This window comes from Cebus imitator, unplaced genomic scaffold, assembly GCF_001604975.1.
Source record: "Cebus imitator isolate Cc_AM_T3 unplaced genomic scaffold, Cebus_imitator-1.0 Scaffold211, whole genome shotgun sequence".
NCBI lineage: Eukaryota > Metazoa > Chordata > Mammalia > Primates > Cebidae > Cebus > Cebus imitator.
In genome coordinates this window covers 3,138,266-3,158,749 of record NW_016107526.1, presented here as the reverse complement: position 1 = coordinate 3,158,749, position 20,484 = coordinate 3,138,266, and the positions used below count along the sequence as shown (strand labels likewise).

Below are 20,484 nucleotides of genomic sequence, written 5' to 3'. Positions count from 1 at the left end.
ATGTAATGTATGCAGATTTGTTGGTAAAATACATCTTGGCACAATGAGTGTCTCTGCTGATGCTTCTCCCAAGACTATCTTGAAGGTGGGCTGTTTGCCTTTCGTGAACACATTCTTGGTAAAGAACATCAAAAGTTTTAAAAAAGAAAATGAGCAAGAATCAGACATCACAGATGCAACTTCTTGTAATGGGGGATGAAAATGTATGGCTGTGTGCTTGTTGTGTGTGTTTGTGTGCCTGTGTGTCTGCCACAATCCTATTCAAATCCCTTCTCCTGCCATCAAAGTTAAGGGGCTATATACTGGGATGCTACAATAATTACTGGTATATGGGTTCTGGGTTAATGGTGTATACTGACCCCATTACAGTCCCTCAGAGTAGCTGCTAGGCGGTGGTTGGTGATGTGTTGGTTGTCCCATGTGCGTTTTTCATGGGTGCCTTTTCCCTACAATTTACTCTATTCCTAATCCTCCTCCCTCTAGTGGCCACCAATGCAATTCTTTACCTCTGGCTGGGAGAGCAGGACAGTTGGCTTCCTTCAAAGCCAACACCCTTGCTGCTGCATGGACTGGTGAGTAGAAGTGCTGTGCAAGCAGCATCTTCCTTCTCTCTGGAGACTAAATGCATCGCCTCCACCGTATACCTTGATCCTAATAGGCAAGGAAACAAACCTGTCTCTCAGGCCTAGGCTGGACTAGATCACCTCACCATTCCAGAAGCAAAGATTAAATTTTAAATAGTGATATTTAGAATGGGCAAAATTAAAATACAGTAAATCATCTAATATATTACCTATACTCCTTTTCTAAACTATGCAGAAATATATGATTTTACATAGACCATTCTCTCTTGTATTTGCATTTCTAAACAACTCTGATTTTCAAGTCTTAAGTAAGTTATTTTTAGACAAATAATTATCATATAATCTATTCAGTATTTTTATTTTATTTTATTACTTGTTACTATTTTTTCGAGATGGGTTCTTGCTCTGCTGCCCAAGCTGGAGTGCAGTGGCTTGATCACTGCAGCCTCAACCTCCTGGGCTCAAGTGATCCTCCCACATCAGCCTTTTGAGTAGCTAGGACCACAGGAGCATGCCACCACACCTGGCTAATTTTTAAAATTCTTGTAGAGACAGATGTCACTGTGTTACCTGGGCTTGTCTTGAACTCCTGGCCTCAAACATTCCTCCTGCCTCAGTTTCCCAAAGTGCTGGGATTACAGGTGTGAGCCATTGCTTCTAGCCTAATTCAGTATTTTTAGACTCATACAGAATTAAATCAATGATTAACTACAACTCCAATTTCAATGTAAAGTCTATACAACATGAAAAAAAAAGATGAACAATAAGATATTAATGTTCTCTACTATGTAAAGTATCATGAAACATGGTTACGTGTAATTTGTGACATATTTTAAAAGATCTATAGTTCCCATCCATTTTATGAGTAAAATGGCTGATGATTTATAATGTAAAGTTTTTTAAACCATAGGACATTATCATTTTTAAATAAATAAATATTTGCAACTAATTGATCAAGTACATGCCATTGCATTATTTTTAGTGGCATTTGTGTGTGTGTGTGTACATATATATATATATATTTCTTTTTTCCAATTAAATTCTTTTTATTCTATAAATTAACTTTTCCCTTTGAATATTCCAACAAAAAGTCTTCTAAACAGTACATATGTAATTCAGACCCTGGAGGTGGGATAAACTTATTAATGAAGAATTAAAATCATTTAAAGTTTAGGAAATCTAATCAGGATAGTCTAAAGTTGAGGTGGATTAGCTTGGAGAAAGGGAAGCTAAGAGGATGCGTATTAGTATCTTTAAGTATGCAACAGAATGATGAATGAGAAATTCTTAGTGCCAGTTCTTCTTTGTACTGAAATCGCTATATTTGGGGATGGTTTAGACACAGTCTTGTCTGAGACCAAGAAGGGACTAAATGAATTCTCAATGTTCCTTCTACCCTACAATTCTATTTGTTCATAAAGGACTGTCTCCTTTCTGAACAAATAGAATTGTAGGGTAGAAGGATAAAAAAGAGGAAAAAGGCCATGAGAACTGAATTTGGAAGAAAAACTATAACTTTGTTGAGGTCAGAAAGTTAAAAGTCTAGATGAGTGTTATTTTTTCCCTAACACTTGTATTGAGAAATAGAAATTTCTTGTGGTAGGGGATAAAAGAAAAACAGGGAGGGAGAAAAGCCTCTAGAAGGAGAGCTTTCTCTTCCTTGTTGTTTTTCCTTCTTTCTATGATTTGTAGCTCCTGGTCTTAGATATTGGAAGTGGTTCTGGAAACTCACATTCAACTTGGTTGTGGGTGATTATGAGCATTCTTGAGGCTATTGCCTTCTTCAGATGAGAGATATAGAGGGCATGATGTGAAGAGCTGCCATTTGTCTTGGTAAGTGGTTCTTAAAGTCTGGTCCTGGACGAGCAGCATAGACATCATTTAGAAACTTGTTAGAAATGCTAATCTGGGTGCCCCATTTCAGAACTACTGAACAGAAACACTTCAAGTGGAGCCCATTAATCTATGTTTTAACAAGCCCTCCAGGTGATTCTGATGCTCACCCAAGTTTGTGTACCACCGTTCTTGGCTGACAGAGAAACCAAACCCAGCACTCTAGACACATAGAATCATGTCTTCATCACTGAAGTCTGTGCGTTTTTATGGACTCATTTTGCCCCTAGAACAATATCTGAAACACAGTAGGTGCTCAATAAGCATTTATAGATTAGTGAATGAGTAAAAGGAATTAATTTTGGCAATTATATCTTTGCGCTTGTCTTTTCTAATGTGGGAAGTGAAAGTTTAGAGTTGCTACTTATACAGTGGGGCAAAACTTTTGTCAACAAAAACATAGTATAATTTTAATTAGCTTGGGTAAGTAAAGCCAAGCTTCTCTCTTGTTTACTTTTGTTTGTTTGTTTGTTTGTTTTCTTTTGTTTTGGGTTTTTTTTTTTTTTTTGACAGAGTCTTGCTCTGTCACCCAGGCTGGAGTTCAGTGGTGTGATCTCAGCTGACTGCAACCTCTGCATACCAGGTTCAAGCAATTCTCCCACCTCAGCCTCCCCAGTAGCTGGGACTACAGGCGCCCACTACTATGCCTAATTTTTGTATTTTTTATTGTAATTTTTGTATTTTTATCAGAGATGGAGTTTCAACATGTTGGCCAGGCTGGTCTTGAACTCCTGACCTCAAATGATCCGCCTGCATCAGCCTCCCAAAGTGCTGGGATTACAGGCGTAAGCCACTGCGCCCAGTCATCTTGCTTACTTGAAATAGGTGGAAAATATTTCCTAGGATATAGAGTGCAGGAATCAATGATTGAAGTTGCTTTTCTTACACATACCCTCACTTTTAACCCCAGGTTCTTTAAATATAGGAAGCTTAAGATTGAGGGAAGTAAAGTCACTTTAGGGTTTAGGAACTTTGACCCAAGAGAAACCAGAGTCATCCTCTCCTTAATGAAACTTCATTTTAGAGTTAAGAAACCTTTTAACAAAAAGTCATTTCTACCTAGCTTTCACTCAAAAACTGAGGATGAATACCAAATCATTTTTTTTTCTTTCTTTCTATTTTTTTTTTCTGTTGTTGCTGTCAATAAGCCTGTTGTCTTTATAAGGGACATTTTGGGATGGTTCCACTTCATTGTTTTAACTTCCTTCTTGGGCTTCTTCTCATACACTGGATTCTCTCCTATGGTAGCATGAACTTTCTTATACATCTTCCCCATCATATCTAGAGTTATGCTGTTCTTTATGTATTGAGAGAGAGCTGTTTCTTGTAAGCATCTTTATCTTCCTTCATTAAGTAGCACATGTAATCTGCAACATTCTGGCCCATGATGTGCTTTTGGTGTACTTCTACCTGAAACTCTTTGCTTTCAGAATCATAACCAGGGAATTGTTTGCTACTGTGAGGGATAGGTAAACCTCCATCCATAGCTCCCTTAAGGATGCTAAAAACTTTATTGCCAGTGGTAGTTCTAGCAAGGCCTCCATCCAAATAGCAGATAAAGGCACCTGGCTGAACACCAATGTTTTCCACATTACATTCATCTCCAATCACCTACACTTGGCCTTCATCAATCTTATCGATGCCAAACCTATTGTAAAGCCTGTGGGCCAGGAGCAGGCCAATACAATTTGCCACAGCGTCATTTGTCAGGCTTCATTTGTCATTTGTCAGACAAAATATGTCTTCACACAGTATTTTGGCAGTTCATGTGCATATGCTGTGCAGACTATCATATCCCCTTCTATATGGGCATAAGCAGTCTGACAAATGGTATCTCTGTTTGTTACATGAACTATCAACCTGTATTTGGGTGTGTTTTATTTATTCTTATCCTGTATCACCAGACATTTTTGAGCATAGTAATTAGTTTTACCCTCACGTCGTCTTCTAAATTTCACTTGGTATCTCTCAAAGTAAGCCTTATTCTAATTCAAAGTAAGCCTAATAAACTCCATCCTGTGGAAGAGACCCACGTTGTCTGCTGCTTGACAGAGACCTGGAGTTCCAGCAGTGCTAGGTGGAGAAAAGGGGTAAAGTCAGTTATTAACTGGGATACTCCATGCTCATCTCTCCAAGGAGGTGCTGGGTGCCTTGAGGCTGTCAAAGTTCTTTTAAATGGAAAAGAGAAAAAAGGAAATTATCTCAAAGAACTTTCGGTGGCAGTCTCAAAAGATCCTCCAGTGTTCTCACTTGCTATTATCCTGCATATGTTTGATTAATATCAAGACCTTTGTGCTTTAATTGAGTTTGGGAGCAATAATGATAGCTTTTTCTTATGAGATCTTTTAAGATAAGAAGTTTGAGACTGTTTTTCTGTTGCTTAGCAGATCCAGTGACAAATCTAATGCTGCAGAAAACATTGGTGATTCAGTCCAAGTAATGATCTTTCCTCTGAGTCAGTGATGAAACACTTCCTTAGCTTCATAAGGAACATTGAGAGGCTATGGGGTGTTGTCTTCAGGATATGTGTGATCTTTGAGATACAGCTGTGACTCTTCCTCAGAGACAAATCCAAGCCCAAAAACATGACTATTTTCAGAACCATTGCTACTAGAGTTTGTTTCTGTATTCCTAACCCAAAGTTATTTTATACCTTGTAACTTACTGACTCCCACATTTATACGCTACTGTTGGATTAGTGATTATAATCAGGTTTTAATTAATAAATCTTGGCTGGGTAGTGAAAGTTGTATTAAAACACAAAGCTTTAGGAGATTTTTTAAAGTAGTAATTTATGCCAGTATACCTATGCACTGTGACTTCTAAAGTTTCAAATAACAAATATTGTACATTCATCCTTTGGTTTTAGTCATACATATTCTCTTTTTACTGACTTTTGGCTAGATGTGTGGTTCTCAAATTTAAGCACCCACGTCAGAATTACCTGGAGGTTTACTTTGTTTTTTAGGACACAGATTGCTATGTTCTACCAACAATTACAATTAGAAATGTAAAAGAATTTACTTTTCTAAGTTTCCAGGTGATGCCGGTACTACTGGCTCAGGAACTATACTTCAAGGCTCTGGGCTAGACACTTAGATTTCCTAAAGTAAATGCCTACTAAAACACAGTGACAAATCTTTTCGGTAATAATCCATATTATAGTTGTAACCACATTAACACTAATCTTTTTGGACAGGTGATTCTATTGCTCAGCTGTGTAATAATAAAATTGTAAAGTTTATAAAACATTCCCTGTTTCTGTATTTCATTTGATCATCCTCAGTAGCTACATGAAATAGGCATTGATATTATTAGTCATAATTTATAGATAGAATTCAAGTAATTTGCTGAAATCAAGACCTAGCAATTTAGTCTCTAGTGACCTTCTTAATGTAGTAATGTGGTGTTCTCTTGTAATAAAAAGAGCTTTCTCACCAGTTGGCATCCTCAATAGAGAATCCCCACCCATAAATATCTCCTTCACCAGCTTGAAATTTTATTTTGTCAAATGCTCTCCCTAGAGCAATCTCTCCAAGGAGACACTGGTTCTTAACTTTGGCTGCACATTGGAATGCCCAAGGAGAACTTTAAATAATTATGATACTTTGTCCCTACCCCAGAGAGTCTTCTTTAACAGGCTGGATATGTGGCCTGGGCATCAGGCTTTGAAAAGTTCCATAGGTAATTCTAATGTACAGCCAAGGTTGAGAAGTACTGCCTTTGAAACTGATTTAAAAAGTTTCAGCCTTCAAAAAATTAACATTAAGATGCAGATATCTCTGAGAGCATTACTAACACATATCTCTGTCTTTAACTGGCTACTAGTTGAATGCTAAGGTTACAAGATTTCAGAATGAGTATCTGGGATGGGATAGTAGAGAGGGACATCAGAGATGGGAATGAAACAAGGGCTAGCATGCCACTTAATTTCATAATTTTGTTTAATATAGCTGTTGGCCTTGGACATGCCTATATATTTACAGTCTTCCTCCGCTTGATGGATCATTTATAAGCATCCAATTAATGTAATAAATGCTTTTAAAACTGACTGAAATTGTGCTAAACAGATTTCCCAAAGCTCTTTATTCTAATTTCAAATTTATCTGATACTGACAGAGCTAAAATGAGTAGATGATTGGGTATTCGACCAACTCTAATTTAGATGCACAAGTCAGAATATAAGAGGCACATGGCCCCTGTTTGAACTCAATATTTATGAACACTGATAGAATTTGTTTTCTCTTAAATTACAGTTCTTATGAGAAGGCCTTCTAATTTTTAAGAAATTACTTTCTTTAATCTTTGCAGAAAGCAGGAATATTCATGATAATTTTCTACCCTACATTTCTGGGTGTGTTCTTATTTCCCTCTGTTCATACCATTCTCATTTTACTCCCATCCCCTCTTCTTATTTAATATTATACAATGCTTAGGCTTTAAAGTGAAACCGTCTAAAGCCCGTTAACTGATAATTGATGCTGTAGTGTTGTATTTAACTTTGCACCTCTAATGTTAGAAAATAAATCTTAAGAAAACTTTATTTACAGTATAAATAAATATCAGAAATACATATATTTTATGTTTATTACAATTTTATATTTATATTTTAAATATACAGTCTTTGTCCTGCCATTGGCTCTTTTGACACTGCTCATTACTTTCTCCAAATTGTTTTTTTCTAGATTTTTCTTTTTTCTTCTTTGTGTAGAAGTACAAAACTTGCATACCAAAGAACTTAACTTGGTCAAGTTTCTGCTAATACACAAAAGCATCTCTCTGCTAAACATTTCTTTGCAGCTCATTGGGGGAAGAGATAAGTTAAAGCTATGCTTAAATTAAGGAATAGTAGGAAGGAGACAGGTTTACTGTTAGAGATATTTTTTATTTTGTTTGAAGATCAAAGAACATAGATTTTATTTTACATATATTATATGGTTATACAGGAATGTTTCTAATCAATCATCATTGACTATTTAAAATCCTAAAATTACTTTTCTTTTTACATTTACATAGTCTATTTGTATGTTTGATGCTTTTTTTATTTATTATACTTTTTCTTCCCTGAATGTCATTTTAAGCCTAATTTATGAGTCTGTGTATGTATGTGTGTATTAGTGTGTGTGTGTCTGTGTGTGTGTGTATGAGAGAGAGAGAGAGAGAGAACAGCATATAAACATAGAAGATATTTATATCTTTCTTCTTTTGAAATAGGACAAATTCTTTTTATTTTACTTTTCGAGTCTACCTGATTCATCTAGATTCTTATACATGTTGTAGCTGGTTTCTACTCTTTGAGATTTTTAAGATGACTTATATGATTCCCAACTACTATTCTGAATTTTGTACAAAGGTGCCCAAGGGCACTGCAGCAGACGCACGAGGGCACTACAGAACATTGTACATTTTCAGGGGAAACAGCAATATTGATCTTACAGCATACAAATTATTACAAATAAGTTATTTGGAACTAACTACTAAGCAAAACTCTTAGTCATTTTTTTCTGTCTTGGGGATATTATTTAAAAAGTTAGAGATACTAAGGATACTGTGAACTGAAAAAGTTTGAGAACCCCTGATATAGGGTAAAATGAGTATCATTAAAGTTGGATAAAAATATCACCTAACTCCCTTTCACTAGGTGTATTGAATTTCATTTCAGAAGAGAAAATAAATGCATATAAGCTCATTATTCAGGACCCTGATAATGTTCAAAATTTAAAACTAGAGACTCTTCTGTACTTCTAGCTAAGGGACTAGAGGTTTTGAATAATATGTAAATTTCTCTCTCATATCTATATTCCTTCTGATGTGTCCTCCTGAATATGTTTCCTTCTTCTATCTCTGTTAGTTTGGGGTAAGAATGGTGGGTGATTAAAGCAAAAAAGAAAAGGAAGGAACTGTACATTTAAAGGAGAAATTATCAGCAACTTCTTCTTTCCTGACAGCTAACAAGTTTATGTGATAGCCTATACTATTCTATTTATTAATAACACAATTTTCAGATTATTTTTAACAAATCTATCATGCCTTGGCCCCTTTAAAAAGTTGGATATTTCTACACTGTTTCTATGGAAACGTTGTATGTTCATGTCATGTATTTTATTGTTTTCAGGAATGATACAACAAAAGCATAATATGCACTTAAAATTATAGTACTCCATTCTAAAATGACAGTTTTTAAATTATTTTTAAAAAGTAGTTATTAGAAAATATGTAGTACGGTCTTTAGGCCAGTACTAACAGCTAACTAAAAGAGAATCGCTCTCAAAGTATCCGATAAAACAGAGACAAATGCTTTATATTTTCACAGATGTCCTTTTAATTTTTTGTCAATTCTAAGATGTCTAACACATTTAATAATCACTAAGAGGTTAATTCACATTATTAGTGCACTAACAGAATGTGCTTCAAACAAACAAGGGTTTTGAGACTTCAGTTTTACAGACATAATAACAAAAATAATGACTAACACTTGTATTGAAGCTTATAAAGGACACATTCACTGTAACTTTCACAGAAACTCAAAGCAGAGGAGCCCCAAAATGGAGCAGAGGAAAACAAAGTCCAGTTGTTTTTTTTTTTCCTCAAGATTCAAAATAGACTTGATTGAAATTAAGTGTGAAAGACATAAAAAGGTTGGATCTTATAACTAAATGTGCTTATCTTAGTTACTTTTAGAGTTAAATAAAAGATAACAGATGGAAACTTTAGTTTGAATAGTTAAAAGCACTTTATTCAATGCCATTCATTTCCCTGTGAAGAAACTTATATAATTAGTTTTTAAGAAAAATTCCCTGTGAAAGATAGTTTCTGTATGGGGTTGTACAGTATACTATTATTTTTTGAAACCATGAAGGTCCTTTTACATTTGAGTCCTGTATAAAATAGATCACTGAGATTTTAAAAATTATACAAATCCCCTGTAAAAAAATGACTTGAGTTTAGAAATAATAAAGGTCAGCTTTGTTCATCATTATTCCCTAGTCTTCACTTTGATCTTTGAAAAATAATATATTTATAGGACTAGACAATGGTCTGTCACTGCATTACCCATGACATCTCTCTATTCACGCTCTCCCACAATTCCCTCCTCTCAGGTTACTTTCAATGTTGTGAAGGAAGAGTGTCCTTTAACATGGGATTCGCTGTATCCGGCATCATAACAGGGCACCTGTGAACATCACAGTCCCCAAGATCCTAGCCTCTGTAATCATTAACTTTACTGGGTTCTTATATAACTTGGCTCTTGAGATTACAGAGTAACTCTTCTATACAAACTCTTGTTCATGGTTTGTTCACATTTCTGGAAGCGACTATGTGTGTTCATTTATTTATCTGTAATAATTTTCATTTATCTTTTTTCTTTAAGCATATGTCTTCCCCTATATAACTACTTTTACAACAATTCTTTGAATTCTCATGTATATTTTCAATATAACTTAAGCTTAAAGTCTTACATATGAAGGGTTTTCTTTATAATCTTGACATGTTTTACTGTTTACTTCTGCATGTTGTGGGTTGCATTTTCTCTAATGCGACGATTTATAACTGAAGACAAGCAATCTCTGCTAAGCCAAAATATTCCACCAGTACTGTTTCATCATTTCATCGGTCCTCTGTCATCATTTCTATTGCTTTAGTGATTATATTCTTCCTTAACATAAGCAAGGTTTGGATACATATTCACTCATTGAAAAACTTGGGTGAGGCTGAAACCAAAGTTTGAGTGCATTCCTATTGTATTAATGATCTGTATACCACAGGTCATGTTTCATTTCACAAAAATTCTTTCCAAAATAGTATTTTAACAGTCATAACATTATTCATCTTTATAAGGTTAAATGCATAAAATACTTTTGGAGAATATAAAGCCTTTTATTATGGTAAGCATGATCATCCTGATTTTGTGGGAACTTATGATATTAGTATTTCCATTTTTACTTGAAGAAAATGAGGATTTTAGCTTAAAAGCTAAACAGTTTGTTTATGATTATATCCTTAAATCTGAAATAGTTTAAGATTTGGTTGTAAGAAATGGAATTTATATATGTTTAAAAGAAATGCCTGTCTATTGATGATAAATACATCACACTGTGTGGAAGAAGCTCAAGGCCTTTGAACTCTCAACAATATTCCTCTAAAATTTAAATAAAATACCAAAAGCAGGCTCTTACTTAGGGTCACAGAGATTACTTTCTAGTATGAAATAATCTCTAGTCTATATGACTAATCCTTTTTTTACTTTTCTAGAGAGAGGGTCTTGCTCTGTTGCCCAGGCTGGAATGCAATGGCACAGTAATAATTCACTGCAGCCTAGAACTCCTGACCTCAAGTGATTCTCCTGCCTCAGCCTCCTGAGTTGCTGAGATTACAGGGGTGAGCCACCACACCCAGCATGATTTAATTCTTTATATTAGGACACTTGCCTTTCACAGATTCCTATTTCTAGTTAGCATTCTGCCTCTTGGCATGTGTAACCCCTTTGATATGTACCTCACACTGGTACAAACTTAGACACTGAAACAAGACTACAAAACCAAATGAAAAGAAACCTGCCTGTTTTCTAGACTTACTCTGCAGAATACAAAGGAAAAGCAGTCACATAAGAGAGAGAAATGGTGGAAAAAAAATGTTAAGCAATTGAAATGTGGAGGGAGAGAAGAGAAGGCAACTTTTATAGAATTTTGAATCTGGAAGAAATATTTTAAATTATCTCTATGTATTTGATTATCTCATTTGAAAACTTGCCATAGGTCATTTATCTAAAGCACTTAGAACTCAAAAAGAGGTAACTAAACATGGCAGAATTGGGGGTGAGAAAAAAACAAAGGAACAAGATAAAGTGAAAGGTAATGATATAGTAATTTGACTATGAAAAGAATTCTTCAGATCATTGAGGACCAAGAAAAGAGAAATCAGACAGTAATAAGACAAAATAAGGAAACTATAAACTAAAAATATTAGACCTGAAAATGTCCTATTTTTTAGATCTCTTCTATCATGTATTATAATTTTGATAATACTTGCCCATTACCACCCCGTCCCCCATTTTAATCTCATTGAGGTCAAGACAGTCTTACTCAGTAACTTTCTTCCTTATAGTACTAAAAAATTATACATTAGACATAGTAGAAACTAAATAAGTTAAAAAGCTAGATACTTTATATGGAAAAGGCTACTTTTCATAGCTAAGGAGTAATAGGAATTCTTTCCAGGGATAAGCTCAGTTATAAGTATGTTCTACCCTACCATTACTAAACACATTTGTTCTACAAAAATATAATATTTTTAGAGCTACACTTTGCTTTCAATCATCCTGTTTCCTTAGGACATCCAGTTTTGCATAGGACAGAAGGAAAGACACTGAAAAGGCAGAGAAGGGAAGCCTTTAAAAGATAAAAATTAGCAAGAGGCTCTTCAGAAGAAGGAACCATATGGGTGGAGTTGATAGGTACCCTGGGTTCCAGCTGTTAGATCTAAGGCAGATGGGCTTTGCTCTGCCCTGCAAATGCTTGTGTCTGGCCAACAATCACACGGCACAACAGCCAGATTCCAGCAGTGAAAGGCAGAGTGGAGAGACATTTTTTTTCCTGGCACTTGTCACTCTTTGGATGCTATCTGCCTTAAAGGTTTAAATTAAATTAATATTGCTGACCATATGTCTGTATACTGTAGTTATATAGTATTGTCTTGGTTGCTAGATACTTTGGATGCTGTGGTTAAGCAAATTGTTGCCTTAGCCACCAGCCACATTTTTAGTACAAGCTCTGACTTTTTAATGTTTCCCCCCTTTCTTTTGAGAAAACTGTTTCTTAGGAAGATATGGTATGCTATGCCACTAGGTTAAGTTAGTTAGTTGTTGGTTAGCCCATCAATTCTAATAATACATTTATACTTCTCTTCCTTTTCTTTATTAACTCACTCACAGGTGGGTTAATAGAATACCCATTTATCCATTACATGGTCTGTCACTGAAATGATGTGTCTGATGAGTAGATTTGAGAGGACCTAGAAGGTCTTTCTCCTGCTCCTAACCACCCCCACCCCCATCCTTCTCGGTTTAACATATATCACCCTTTCAAATTAAATTCAAATTGTAATTTCTAAGCATCGAGTCCCTTCTTTGTACTTTTAAGATGGTAAATTGCACTGAGAAAAGCAATATTTTGCAAAATACTGTGTTAAAATGAGTTTACAAAATTAATTCTCTTGAAGAGAGAGATAGGAACATATGAGAACATTGGGCAGCTGATAAGAGGAATAGAGGGATTGGAATGGAGGCAAAAAATAAAGAGGAGCAATGGGCTGTGAAGTCTTTGCTCAGACCGGAACTCACTTGAACCACCACGCCCTAGAGTAAGAGCAGCAGATGATTTCCATCCAGGATTCATTTGCCATTTGGTGGGCTTCTTGCGCATTTTCCTGTGGTATATACTGTGTCAAAATATCATTAAAGCCATTTCTTGATGTGTAGCTAGAGCAGTGATTCAAATGGAGTTTCCCTTCTTCCCATTGTATAAAAGAACCTTTGGTGGACAAATAGATCTTTAACTTTTAACTATTGGCAGAAAATTAAATATAGGATCTGACATTTAAACTTATGGGCAAAAAGTGAAGGTTACTTTTCCATGTTAAGGAACATCATATTTGAATCTTTAGTATCAAAGAATGAAAAGATAAGCAAATTGAAAGTCTCTGAACAGAATATACCTTTTGTAGTGGGTTTAAAGTAAATGTATATTGTCAGTGTCATTTTTTTTTTGAGATGGAGTTTCACTCTTGCCCAGGCTGGAGTGCAATGGCGCAATCTCAGCTCACTGCAACCTCCGCCTCCTGGTTTCAAGTGACTCTCCTGCCTCAGCCTCCCAAGTACCTGAGATTACAGGTGCATGCCACCACACCCAGCTAATTTTGTATTTTTAGTAGAGATGGGGTTTCACCATGTTAGCCAGGCTAGTCTTAGACTCCTGGCCTCAGGTTATCTGCCCACCTCAGCCTCCCAAAGTGCTGAGGTTACAGGTGTGAGCCACCGAATCTGGCCCACAGTGTCATCTTTTATAGCTAACTTTTGTATTATGAAGCCATTACTGTTTTTAAGCATGGAAGAAGGACTGCATTAAAATATACATATATATATATATATATGTCCCATTTGCATGCCAGTAACTTTAGGTGTTTAAGAATAAAATATAATTAGTGCATTTTTATTAAATTCTGCAAAACATCTGCTTATATCCAGGAATCTGGACACTAGGACACTAGAATTTTGTTTCTGATTAGGTACACACTGGCTGGTCATGTGGATATTTTATGTTTTGGTCATAAACTATAAGACTTTAGATTTGAAAGCATAGTGGTTTCGTGTAACTGGATGTAATTATTCCCAACCGGGTTTAAAATCAACATCTTAGCAATGTTTTACAGACTACTTTAAAAGAAGTTATGTACAAGAGGCTTGATCATATAAAAAGAATCTAAACTCCATCATTTCTTTTGTGGACCTTGTTTAGATTATTTCCAGTTTATCTGTATTTTCTACTTTCTAAAGTTACAAGCTGCATTTTCCTTTATTCAAAAGTATGTGTTTAAAAACCTACTCATTTAGATGCATTGGTTTATAGAGTTATCCTGTTGCTACTGACTTTAAAAGAAAAAAAAAATCTGTAAACCTGCCAAGTGTGGTAGTAGTAGCTGGAAGGAGCTTTGTATGCTATTGGAGGAAGATAGTACCATGTTGTAGGAAGATTTGGAATAGATTACTGGTATAGTTAACTCTTGAGTGTGAAATACCACACTGTCTAATATAATATTCTAGAAGAAAATTAATAAAAGATGAATGCAAGGGAAAAAATGCATCTTCATAAAATATAGAGCAATTTCAGCTGTCTATTCAAGGACTTTAATTTTTACTTCATAAAAAATAGCATTCTGAAATTATGAAACTGAAATGAACCCCAAGTACTCTTAATTCTCAGTTTTTAAGAAGTCTGGAAGGAAGGCATGATCAAGATTAAGTCAATTCATAATTCTTAGCACTTAACTGAATATCTCATAGGAGATACTGTGTTTATATGTCATAAACACAATGCCTTTGGTTTAGTAATTATCTATGTTGAATGAATGAGTGAATGAGTAAAGGAATGAATGACCTGCTAACTGCATTTAGCTGACAGTTTTAGTTTGGGTAGATATATAATTTTTAAACTAATTACTGGATCCTACTAAAGAGCAAAATAGCCCTGAAAGTAAAGGGGTCTGGAACAAAGCACTGGACAATGGGTCAGTTTTATTTTCTTCTTTGTGGTTTTGTGTAATTTTCTAAATTTTAATAACAAACATTATGTACCAAAATTTTTTCAAGATACATATGTGGTTAGAATGTATCTTAAATTTGTCAAAGATCTACTAACTTGTATCTCATCTATGATTCAAATTGCAGAGGCCCTACTTTTGCAATAAATGCTACTTTTGAAAACAAATGTAATTATAGCCAAGCAACATTTCTAGGGTGAAGCTGAAGAAAGAAGATTATCTTGACTTAATTCAGTTTCTACAAGTCAAGATAAAATTCTTTCTTTAACTTAATCCTAAGAAACGGAATTAATGTTTCTGCCACTGAAACAAAACCAGATCAGTTGTATTTTGTAGTGTTGAGAATGTTTATATCTTTCCTGAGAAATAACCGAGATATGTTACCGAATGCCAATGTTCTTGTTTCAAGTATAGTCATATCTGAATGACTTTAAAAAAAAAAAAATCACACTAACTTATTAAAAAAAAAAAATTCCCTGCTCTCCTTGATAGAGGCAAAATATTGAACCAGGGTGGATGGATAATCCGAGTCACTGTTGCAGTTGGTAGCTGAATCCTGTGACTAATGGTAGAGATATCTGTCTAGGTGGACCACATGGATCTAGTTATCTGCCCACTGGAATGACACAGTGGGGAGATATCTGATGAATATCATGGAACATCTGTGAATGGATCACAACTATGCCTGATGTGAATCATTCTTTCCTCAAAAAATCTAAAGTTTAATAGTTAAAAAATTCCAATCTGTTGTTGTCACATAAACCTAGTCGTTTGGCTTATTTTAGGGGTTGGGAAGGAAGGAATACAATACATACTCTAGGATGTTTTGCCAGTAAGTTGTTTGACTATGTTTAAGACTCTAAGTTTAGAAAACATAAAAACTGGTTGCGGAAGGTGATCAGTAAGAGCCCTGGGTCACTGCAAGCAATAAAGAAGACTTTCTTTAACTGCTCACCACTGTCATGGACATTACAGGATTTAAGTCTCCTGAGCTTGGTGGATTTAATAGGTTGCCCTGTCAGTCTTTAAATTTAAAGGGCTTAGTTAAAGGTACGCATAACATGCTAACAGAGGCACTCCCACCTGCAGAATTTCCGTGATTTAGGGGACCTTGGAGGAAGCATTTGGTGTCTAGCTCTTTAGGTGACAATTTCCTTCACTGAATAATCCTGTTTCACATATATTTCCCTAACTTATGATCACAATTTTTTTAGGGCATTATTACTTAAAACAACTAGGGAAAAAAAGAAAAACAACTGAATGATTGCGTGGGATTAGCTAGATGTGAAGCTGTGGTTTCCTGGATGCTGCTAATGCTGTTTTTACAGCTCTTTCTGGATAATTTAGCCTACCTATTTATAGAGATGGGGTGAATGGATGCAGAATAGCTTAGTTTGTGCTTTTATTTCTAGGCCAGGAGTAACCTGTTACCCTCTATATGATCTAAAATATTTAGCATTTTCTTGTAGTTTGGCTTGTTTCTCTTTGATATCTTGATATACCTATCTGCTTCTTTTGATTTCTTGACACTAAAGAGAAAATGAATGTACATAAAATCTGTTCACCATGAATATTTACAGATATGAGTGTGTGTTTGTGTGTATCTTTGTATTTTGTGAAATGTGAGCGAGTTGTGGTGAATATCTTTGCCAATAAACAATTAACATATATTTAATATTTTATAAACTGTATGGCAATATTTTTGCTGTGGTAAAAGATGACACAGACTAATTTTTAAAATAACTATTCATAAGTTAATATTTGAATGAACTATATATCTATTTCTTTGACAACGGTATAATCAACAGGGAGTCAATTTTGTTGGAATAAACAAGCTAGTTGGTACAGTTCAAAAGAGGCCCACTACAATCTCTAATTACTAAACAGTGAATGGGCTTTTAGTAAGATAAATATATAAATGGAAGAAGAAATGAAATGTGTGGATGTGATGTATTCCTAACAAAAATTGAATAGATGAGATTTGGTGTCTAGCTCTTTGTTCTACAAAATATCAAAAAGTAAATTTGCCCCTATTGCTCTATTTTTAAATAAATATACAACCATTGTTTTGCATTGAAATGTATATTTGTACATTTTATCTGATAATATTTTGGGGAATTGAAATCTGTTGTTTTGTTTGTTTTTTAAGGAAAGCACGAAGAAGAATTTACAAATGGGAATAAAATTGTTTAAGATTACCAGTAGTTTCTTTTCTGGACTTGAAATAGTTACATTTCTAAATATGAGAACAATAACTTTGCCTAAAATTTCAGTATAATGACCAGGTCTTCTCTCCATTTTAGAGAAGCAGTCCAATGTGGAACAGATAAGACGGCAGCGATCCAGTGAGGTCAATTCCCCACAGAGGAAAGCTATGCATACCTAACTTAATGGAAGGTAAACTTCTCTTCAATTAATGATGTCCTCCTTTTCTCAAGGTGTCCAAAGACAGGAGGTGGTCTGTAAAAGGTTGGATGACAACTCCATTGTCCAGAACAATTACTGTGACCCTGACAGTAAGCCACCTGAAAATCAAAGAGCCTGCAACACTGAGCCCTGCCCACCCGAGTAAGTAAGGGAAAGAAGTGAGAATTATTTTCTTCAGGTGCAAAGAGGAAAACATTATGTATTCATGTTTGGAAATATATTTATATGATAAGAATAAATTAGGCTGGAAGAAATGTAGAAAACATCTTGAGAGGGAGGAATCTTGATGTCCCTTTTACTGAGCAAAGATTCCTATTTATAGATTTCAGTTATTAACTTCTTTAAAGGAGGAACTTCAACGAATTTGGTCCTTACATGAGGCTGGAAATGATCATATTTCATCAATTCTAAAGCACATATCTTTTTACATTTTAACATCTCTGAAACAGGATGCAACTTGCAGCTAATGGTGTCTTATGATAATAATTGACATTTTTCCCCTTTCTTAATGGCACATAAAAAAAAGTCTTAGATTTAATAAAATATAGTGATTTATTTACACTCCTGTCTTTTCCAGATATTTGGCCTAAGGCCTTAAAGACTTTTAAAATAGTTTAGAAATACTCTGGAATAGAATATCAGGGCTTTAATTTGCTGACCCAATTTTAAGTTCTGTTGTTGTAAGGTATCCTATCTTCTGAGTGTTGGGGACAGGCATAGAGGTATACTTTGGTCTGTTTCTGTTGATTAATGCAGCAATTACAACTCACTGTAAAGGGATTAACAAGAAGAGACCCATTCATTTTAATGATGGTTTTAAATGAGACCTGCTGTCAATGAGCCACACATTATAATCTGTAAGAACAGAAAGGTTTCTTCATTGAGCAAAAGGCAATGATTATGTGAAAAAAGATAAAGGATGTTGAGCTGATCACGACAAAAGTAATCTTTTTAGAGATTTTGCCTGACTGACAACTGCAAGAGAAAACATGTATGAATGGCATTTCATTCTTGTTTGAGAAATTGGATGAACTGTTATCTGCCTGGTTAGTTAATTATCCCAACATGAAACTGGTAAGGCAAAAGAGAATAAACAAATGAATTTGTATGTCCCAAACACTTTGTTGGAGACAAAACTTTACAGTGAAGCTTTTCTAAAAATGACTACAGTGTAATTACAAAAACATGGGATTTACAATATGTAAATAATCCATGTCCCAAATACGTTTAAACTAAAGTGCATTTCTTGTTCAAGGTGCATTTCTTGTTCCAAAGCAATAATGCCTTATGAACTTTCATGATCTAAAGCCAATGTCTGCCTGAACATTTGATGGTGATCCTCACTACTAATCTCTTGAAGAGGTGTAGGGTATTGGCCAACCAAATAAGAAGCACAAGGAATCTACAGTGATAGTTTCTGTTCTAAGACTTTTATAATTTTACATCGAGTTATTTTCAAAATGTTGTCACCATATAACTAATCCCTTAATATCCAGACATGGGAAAGTATGGAAATGTGACCTATCATATGTATTACAAGACAAGTTATTAAATTTTTTCACATTCCTCATTTCTGCCAATGATTTTTATAAATTTATCTTAAGAGAAACTTAAAAACTGTAAAAGAAAGAGATGCTTAAAATCCATGGACTAATTTTGTCCCTTTCCATGTTTCCAGTAACTTCAGCATATTTTCATGTGACTGTGAGTCTCAGTCTATTACATTAATTCTCTGACACTCAGGATCTTAAGTAGTGTATCTGGCATTTGATCAAACATGGAAGATCTCTGAGTGAGCCTGGTCACACCCTATTCCATTTTGGCCTAAGCTTTTTTATTTATTTAATCTTAAATGCTTACATGTCTAATGTCCTTAGAGATTTCAGTTCTTGGTCATTTCATCCCATAAGTTGTGTGTTTGATTACTACATTGGAGGTTCTTTTCTTTTTTTTTTTTTTTAACAGTTTAAGGAAAATTGACATATTGATGTACATTATTAAAATTAAGCTTTCTGTCTCCTTTCCTTATGCAGTTCTGAAGTGAAGTTTCTTATTTAAGTTTGGAGATGGGGAATGAAATTCAAAAGAAAAGATACAGAGAATATAAAGAAAGTTTAGCCTAATGGTTTTTTTTTTTGAAAGACCTAAATGTAGATATTTAAAATATTACTCATTATTAGTCTACTTCTCTTAGTTGCTTTTTAATTTCTTCTTTAGTCCTTTGAATTCAGACTATGAAAAAGGAAATTTCAATTCTGCAAAATGGTTATATATGCTTGACTTGTGGTGGGATTATATCCTGATAAACCTATACAGAGCTGAAAACATTGTAAGTTGAAATGCATTTACTATGCCTAACCTACTAAATATCATAGTGTAGCCCAGTGCACTGTAAACATGCTCAGAACATTACCACTGGGCAAAACTCATCTTGCAACACAGTACACTGTAGAGTATTGGTCATTTACTCTCACGGTAGCGTAGCTGACTGGGAGCTGCAGGTTGCTGCTGCTGCCCAACATCTAGAGAAACTGTTGTACTGCATATTGCTAGGGTAGGAAAAGGTTAAAATTCAAAAATTCAAGTACAGTTTTTACTAAATGTGTATTGCTTTCATACCATTGTAAAGTTGAAAAATCGTTTTGGTCAAACCATCAAACATCAGGGCCATCTGAGATTCCCAATTGACATTGGTATTATAGAAATAGAAATCATAGAAAGGCTACTGAATTTAATAAGACTTTAAATGAGTGTGAAGAAAGAGATTTTTTTTAGATGATCATGTGATAGGCAGGTAAGCAAAAAGAAGAAAACAAAAAAACCTATAAACCATTGTTAGTACTTTGATGTATATATTTCTAGGATTTTTATGTATACAGAGGCATGTGTATATAATAAAATTGTATTATACTATTTATGACACTTCATAGTCAGTTCTCAATATTTCGAACATTAGAAGTCTTTGACAACATTTAGTAGACATGAGATTGTTTATTTAAATTGATATTATAGTGTTGAACAATTTTGGATGTATTTTTTATTTTGATCCCTTGCAATACTGCAATAAATAACAAAATAATATATGGTTCAAATGGAAGCACATGTTAGTCTTTGAGATCATATTGTTAATTGCTTTCCAGAAAGATTGTACGAATGTATATTTCTACTAACAGTCTATGAGAATGCCATTTCCTGGAAGTGAACAACAGTGGCTATGGATATTTTAAATTAATCTTTGATTATTTTATAGGGGAAAAAGCCCCAA

General features: G+C 34.6%; 1 protein-coding gene and 1 pseudogene across 2 annotated transcripts in view; one reads left to right on the top strand and one right to left on the bottom strand.

Moving 5' to 3' along the window:
* The window catches only part of ADAMTS6 (ADAM metallopeptidase with thrombospondin type 1 motif 6), a 333,068-nt gene that overhangs the window by 274,156 nt on the left and 38,428 nt on the right, over positions 1-20,484 (top strand). Inside the window, exons 21-22 of one of the 2 annotated variants that reach the window (XM_037745748.1) lie at positions 484-572; positions 17,231-17,360. In XM_037745748.1, coding sequence (XP_037601676.1) covers positions 484-572; positions 17,231-17,360 — 219 coding nt within the window. The remainder of the gene's footprint in view (positions 1-483; positions 573-17,230; positions 17,361-20,484) is intronic. The other variant, XM_017548588.2, reaches the window with a different exon arrangement.
* LOC119474102 lies at positions 3,408-4,498 on the bottom strand (annotated as a pseudogene).